The sequence below is a fragment of the Mus caroli genome, chromosome 9 (assembly GCF_900094665.2).
Source record: "Mus caroli chromosome 9, CAROLI_EIJ_v1.1, whole genome shotgun sequence".
NCBI classification, from domain to species: domain Eukaryota; kingdom Metazoa; phylum Chordata; class Mammalia; order Rodentia; family Muridae; genus Mus; species Mus caroli.
The window spans coordinates 3697232-3704616 of NC_034578.1; the positions used below are offsets into that span (position 1 = coordinate 3697232).

The 7385-nt window shown below is 39.8% G+C and overlaps 1 protein-coding gene across 1 annotated transcript in view; it reads left to right on the forward strand.

Annotated features, from left to right (window-relative positions):
* Positions 1–672: 672 nt before the first annotated feature.
* Positions 673–7385, forward strand: part of LOC110301975 (stromelysin-1) — a 9940-nt gene continuing 3227 nt past the window's right edge. The window contains exons 1-8 of the mRNA XM_021172711.1: positions 673–859; positions 1796–2040; positions 2131–2279; positions 2403–2528; positions 4624–4788; positions 4941–5085; positions 6073–6206; positions 6602–6761. Coding sequence (XP_021028370.1) covers positions 755–859; positions 1796–2040; positions 2131–2279; positions 2403–2528; positions 4624–4788; positions 4941–5085; positions 6073–6206; positions 6602–6761 — 1229 coding nt within the window. The 5' untranslated portion in view covers positions 673–754. The remainder of the gene's footprint in view (positions 860–1795; positions 2041–2130; positions 2280–2402; positions 2529–4623; positions 4789–4940; positions 5086–6072; positions 6207–6601; positions 6762–7385) is intronic.

The following is a 7385-nucleotide window of genomic DNA, read 5'->3' on the forward strand; positions in this document are numbered from 1 at the left end:
GGGGAGGGGAAAGAGAGAGGAAAAGAGGTGAGACAAATGGAGGGAAGGAGAGAATAGAGTAAAGAAGAGAGAAGAGGAGAAGCAAATTAAAGTAAAGCATAAGCAAAGAATCTTGGGTGATATTTTTCAACATCAAATCATCTACTACAAAAGAAAAATTCTGACAAAAATAAAAGGTATGAGATAAACCAGGACATTCTAGTTTAGTAAATCATATCAATATACGAGTCTTTATAGAAAAAGCTATTATAGGCCCACGATCTTTTAATATATGTGGCCACTGATAGTGTGGACTGTAGCTATACATGCAGACATTTTCCTTACCTCGTCTCACAGTATTCAGCTTGGCTTCTGGAAGTTCTTTGTACAACTTGGACTTTTTACCAAGTTAGTCCACTTCTATCCAAGTCACAAACATTACAGCTTCGGAAGAACAGTTAAATTTTCCAAAGTGGAAAAAAAATGCCCCAGTTTTCTCTTTTGCCAAGGCAGGAAGCATTTCCTGGAGATTAATCACCATTTGCCTTGCAAAATTAAGAAGGTTCGAAGAACTTAGTAAAGAAGATTGTATCACCCTACTCTGATTTTTAATTTTTGGAAGTGGTCCCATTTGGATGGAAGCAATTATGACTCAGTTTTTAGTGACTCTACAAACACAACCACTCTATAAAAGTTGGGCTGAAGAAGGTGGACCTAGAAGGAGGCAGCAGAGAACCTACTGAAGGTGGTGCAGAGGTGTGGGAAGCCAGTGAAAATGAAGGGTCTTCCGGTCCTGCTGTGGCTGTGTGTGGTTGTATGCTCGTCCTACCCATTGCATGACAGTGCAAGGGATGATGATGCTAGTATGGAGCTTCTGCAGGTAAGGGGTGAAAATGGCCTCTGGGCTTTTGGTGGGGCACAGCTTTGCATTCCATAGCCTGGTTCTGACTGTCTGTGGAAATGTGGCTTGGCAAGAGAGGAGAGTTAGAAATTATTGAATCTCAATATCACATGATCCTAACTGTTATGTAAGAAGAAAGGCCAGGAATATTGGGTGATATTTTATGATCATGCAGTATGGTAGCAGAGGCAACACTGGTGCAGGAGGCACATGAACGGCAAGGAAAGGGCACATGAACTGTGCCTTGCTTTGGTACAGTGTAATTTAGTAAAATATTTGTACTGTTAGTATAAGAGAGGCGTGTCTGCTTTTTTCCCTAGTAAACTAAATCCTTATGAAAAGTAGAAAATTGAGGAAATTAAATAAAATTACCCCAAACAGACAACTATTCGCACACATTCTTATTTGTTCATTTTGCTTTTCTCTTCATTAAATGCTTGTGAATTTTTCTCCTTGAAGTCATTGTTTTAATGGAAAACTAAAACTACAGAGACAGTGCGTTTCAAAATAAAGTAAAGATGTAGTCACTACTGACAAATTAATGAAGTATTAAACTTAGGATTTCAGCAAATTCGAAAAATAGGTCAAAGAGACTGAGAAAAGTAAGTGTCTGTCAAGCTCGGTTGTCTAAGCCTGTAAACCCAGTGCTCAGAAGGCAGATACAGAAGGGTCGTGAGTTAAAGAAACTTCTTGGCTAGATAATGAGATCCTGTCTAAATGAATGATGAAAGGAAGGAAGGAAGGCAGGGAGGGAGGGAGGAAGGAAGGAAGGAAGGAAGGAAGGAAGGAAGGAAGGAAGGAAGGAAGGAAGGAGGGAAGGGAAAGAGGAAGGGTGTGTGACTGTAAAAGTTTACTATAAATAACAATAGCTTAAAAATCAGAATTGTAACTTAAACGTTATATTTATTCCATTAGAAATACCTAGAAAACTACTATGGCCTTGAAAAAGATGTGAAACAATTTATTAAGAAAAAGGACAGTAGTCTTATTGTCAAAAAAATTCAAGAAATGCAGAAGTTCCTCGGGTTGGAGATGACAGGGAAGCTGGACTCCAACACTATGGAGCTGATGCACAAGCCCAGGTGTGGTGTTCCTGATGTTGGTGGCTTCAGTACCTTCCCAGGTTCGCCAAAATGGAGGAAATCCCACATCACCTACAGGTAATGGCTCCAGAGTTTTCATACAGCATTAAAAGTGTGTCAGGAGCATCACAGAAGCAAAGATTACCTTCTTTGATTTCTCTTATTCAGGATTGTGAATTACACACCAGATTTGCCAAGACAGAGTGTGGATTCTGCCATTGAGAAAGCTTTGAAGGTCTGGGAGGAGGTGACCCCACTCACTTTCTCCAGGATCTCTGAAGGAGAGGCTGACATAATGATCTCCTTTGCAGTTGGAGGTAAAAGCCAAAAACGACCTGAAATACTCATGGTCAGGTGGTATTTTACTAAAAATTATACATACACTCACATATATATATATATATGTGTGTGTGTGTGTGTGTGTGTGTATTTCTTTTAAGAACATGGAGACTTTGTCCCTTTTGATGGGCCTGGAACAGTCTTGGCTCATGCCTATGCACCTGGACCAGGGATTAATGGAGATGCTCACTTTGACGATGATGAACGGTGGACAGAGGATGTCACTGGTGAGTGCTGCAACTCACAGCATGACTTAGTTTCATTTCTTTTCGTATTTAGGTATGTCTTCATAACCAGCGGTTTTTTTATTAGATATTTTCTTCATTTACATTTGCAATGCTATCCCAAAAGTCCCCTATACCTTCCCCCCGCCCTGCTCCCCTACCCACCCACTCCTGCTTCTTGGCCCTGGCGTTCCCCTGTACTGGGGCATATAAAGTTTGCAAGACCTAGGGGCCTCTCTTCCCAATGATAGCTGACTAAGCCATCTTCTGCTACATATGCAGCTAGAGACACGAGCTCTGTGGGTACTGGTTAGTTCATATTGTTGTTCCACCTATAGGGTTGCAGACCCCTTCAGCTCCTTGGATACTTTCTCTGGGTCCTACATTGGGGGCCCTGTGTTCCATCCAATAGATGACTGTGAGCATCCACTTCTGTATTTGCCAGGTACTGGCAAAGCCTCACAGGAGACAGCTGTATCAGATAACCAGCAGTATTAATGATAGAGTGTGTTCTGGATCCCAATGAAATACTTTGTTTTACTTATTGCTGAATGTACTTTCAGATGCTTAGAAACTATTTATTTTCCTGATACTAACAACATAAAATGTATCACTAAGTGTCTGACCTGTCCAAATTCGATGAGATAGTTTTTGTTTTCTTATATTTTATTTTGCTACGCTTTGTTGTTAGAAGCTTGTTCTTTTCTAATGGAGACAGAAAGGGAGTGGATCTGGATGGGAGGTGAGGTGGGGAGGAACTTCGAGGAATAGAGGGAGAGGAAACTATTCAGAATATATTGTCCAAGCAAACAACCTATTTTCAATGAAATAGAAAAAATAAAACAAAAAGGAAAAAAATCATTAAATTTGTAAAAGGTATGGATCTCGTGTGATTCAAGGCCATGATTACTAAAATCTGCACTGATATCAAATTGTAGATATTCAAGCAATACAACAGGGAGATATTACTCATTGACTCTTGTAATTTTCACACTGGGAGCCAAAATTAAATGAAAAAATCAGAGGGTTTTTTTTTGTTTGGTTAGTTAGCTTTGTTGGTCTTATTGAGCTCATATTTTTGTGATTTCTATGTTAAGATGAATTTTTATCAGCTTCTGAAAGAAAAGGACTAGCCCTGAAGTGCAAGGGCCAACTATGTAGGTAGAAAGGGTTCTTAGTTCAGAATTTGGGGGACTGACTTTCAAAGTTTTCAAAACCGTGGCTGAACTAAATTATATTCTTTTGGGGACTGAACTGGGATTCAAAAAGAAATTATGAACTGATATCCATAGAAAATACAAATCTAATTTTGCACTGAATAAAACTTGTGGTTTCATAGTATTAGCAATTTTTTTCAGAGGACCTTATTGCAGATACTCAAATGAGAGCACCCTCAGGTCTACAATATTCACATGTAACATTTGCAAAACTTTTGCCAATCATGACCATCCCATACCTCCCAATGTCAGCACTAAGATGTTTATTTCAAGTATTATACTGAGAAGAATGTGTATACAGTCTAAGATCTCATTCGTAACACATAGGCATGTCATGCTTTAAACTAATTTTATAAAACCTATAACATCTTTCTCATTAATCATCTTTTTGGACTTGATATGTAATAGGATGATGAGGCTGGAAAATGGTGATCCAACAGAAAGCACAGAATTATGGTTACTCATGGGATTTTGAATTGAGATGAAGACCCTGTGATTGGCTGACTGATACTGAAATTGTCAAGTGCTAACTACATACTAGAGCAGTGTTAAGCTGTTCAGAGACAAAGGATATGCTAAACAATAAGTAATAACCTTCATTCAATTTCTGACAACTGGTATTCAAACATTCTTGAAGTCAAAGAGAACTGTTGGCTGTGTCTGGATTCTTTGGACTTATCTCAAGCATGAATTGTTATACACACGTGTTTCTCTGTTGAGTTTCTCTGATCAGTTCACTGTTCAATGAAACAGCAAATAAGGTGAATAAGAGCCTGTGCATTTCCAGGAAGTAAATAAATGCAATGCCCAACTTGCCTATATGATATACATGTAGGTAAGGAATAAAAAATAAAACTTACTATGTGTGATTCCTTTAATAGGTACCAACCTATTCCTGGTTGCCGCTCATGAACTTGGCCACTCCCTGGGTCTCTTTCACTCAGCCAAGGCTGAAGCTCTGATGTACCCAGTCTACAAGTCCTCCACAGACTTGTCCCGTTTCCATCTCTCTCAAGACGATGTAGATGGTATTCAGTCCCTCTATGGTGAGAGAAACTGGAAAAAGGAGTACTTGTGGCTTTGCCAACCTGAGTATCTGTTATTAAATTCAGAGTTCTTGACAGCATTTGGGAAGCATGGAGTTGACAGGCAAGCCATGTTTCTCCTAATAATGCCTCTTTTAATCTGTTCCCTTTAGGAACTCCCACAGCATCCCCTGATGTCCTCGTGGTACCCACCAAGTCTAATTCTCTGGAACCTGAGACATCACCAATGTGCAGCTCTACTTTGTTCTTTGATGCAGTCAGCACCCTCCGGGGAGAAGTCCTGTTTTTTAAAGACAGGTCAGACCAAAGAGCTCTGAATCACTATCTATTTTCAATGAGAAAATTCTTAAAAAGGACAACAATCAGGAAATTGATAGATATAATTAAACATTTTTAAAGACAATTTCTAGAGCTAGGCATCTTTGGGATCTGACATTGGCCTCTCTGTGTGTTTCTAAAATGGGCAAGCTCAGTTTTGAAGGCCTGTATCATAATTTGATTCTTGTCCCAAATGTTTTCCTAGGCCAGGGTAACTGTTTTTAGAGGGTAGAAGTCATCTTTATAGCCATAGTTTTCTCTTTACTTTCTTTTAAAATGGTACCATGAGAAGCATTGAGTTTTATCAGTTAGTTTTTTTGCTGCTGGGTAACTATGCCTGTGAGAAAACATTCATTCTGCATGGAAGAAAGCTGAGCAGTTTACATTCCCAGCGTTCTCTGTAACATGAACAGTAAATATTCTGAGAGCCCAGAATGGCCTGGAAATTGTGATTTCATACCTCTTCCCAAAACTCATGGCACCACACCCTACTTCAAGACCTCTTGTGCATCTTTCTAGATTTTTCTGTGAATGTACAGTAAAATATTTATACATCACATTCCTGCATGCATGCACATGGGTGTGCACGTACACACACACACACACATACACACACACACAGTCTTTTGGGGAAATGTAGGTGATATATACTGTTTCGTATATATTACATTTAGTTAAAGCGTATGCTAAACTAATTAAATGACACAGTAAGAAACTTTGCTTTCACAGATATTCCTCTATAAATCTATGACAGGAGGTATGCTGCAGATTTCTTTTGGAGGACAGGGGTAGGGGAAGAGGGAGAGGTGGGATTTTTCCCAGTAACAACATTCTTATATTTTGCAATCCAACCCTGAGGATAAGAAAATGAAGGGATTATGGGTGAATTTGGAATTTGGACAGGAGACATAATGTTAAAGACAATGGTTGTTTTTTAATTGTCACATTTTTAACATCTGCTTTTAGGCACTTTTGGCGCAAATCTCTCAGGACTCCTGAGCCTGGATTTTATTTGATCTCTTCATTTTGGCCGTCCCTTCCGTCCAACATAGATGCTGCATATGAGGTTACTAACAGAGACACTGTTTTCATTTTTAAAGGTAATTATTACATAATATTGCTTTAACTTAGTGAGACAAGCCTCTGGAAGGAAAGTAAACAGGACTTTTCTCAACTGTGTCAAATTCTGTATAAAAAATAACCAAAGATAATAAAGAAATACATAAAGCCAACATGTTTATAATTTACAGATAAAAAAATTAACTTGAGGAGAGACATGGTCCGAGTTGAAAATTCCCTCATTTGATCTTTGATGATTGTTTCCATGTGAACATTTTTGTTGCTTGCACACCACAAACCTAAGGCATAAATCTACAATTTGGACTCCCTCTTCACCACTAAAGTGAAGGTGCTAAGAATGTGTTTCCAGAACTGCAAGCCATAATTCCTGAACTTTTTAACACGATGGTGTTTCTGTTGTTTTGATTTTGTCTAGGAAATCAGTTCTGGGCTATACGAGGGCACGAGGAGCTAGCAGGTTATCCTAAAAGCATTCACACCCTGGGTCTCCCTGCAACCGTGAAGAAGATCGATGCTGCCATTTCTAATAAAGAGAAAAGGAAGACCTACTTCTTTGTAGAGGACAAATACTGGAGGTGGGATTCTGTGAGGATGCTTTAGCTTACAGACTGAGTGGAGAATTACTTTCTCCCTCTGGCAACTGTGGGAAGGGCTTTGAAACAGCAGCAGCTTCCAAAAGGCAGTTAGGTGTTCCTGTTTAGAGCCTCACCTCCCCACCCCTGCCCATCCTACCTGTTATTCCCCAGCCCCTATTCAGTAAAGTAGTACTTCCTTCTCCCCTCCTGCTGAGAGGCCATCTTCTCTCCTTTACCTGTTCAATCCTGCACATACACTTCCCAGTTTAAGGCTTAAGTCCCTCACTTTCAGGTCCAGCTGGCCTTTACTTCCTCACTGAGAGCCCAAGTCTCAGTTAACTGGTCCTTTACCAGAGCCCCAGAGTTCTCATTGTCTCCCATGTGTGGGTCTTATGTTCCTCTCAAGGACTGCAGCTAAGCTCACATTATGCTGACCTCTGTCTGCATAGAGAGGAGACACTACAGCAGACCTGTTTCATGGCTCTCACTCAGGACTGCTTCCTTATAGGATTACTGATTCCTAGGCATCAGGGCAGACCATCCAGTGTAAAGCCCATGAGTCAAAACCACACTTACAGTACTTTGCTTCTTGTTCAGTCTCTTTTGCTATGGGAGCTTTCATTA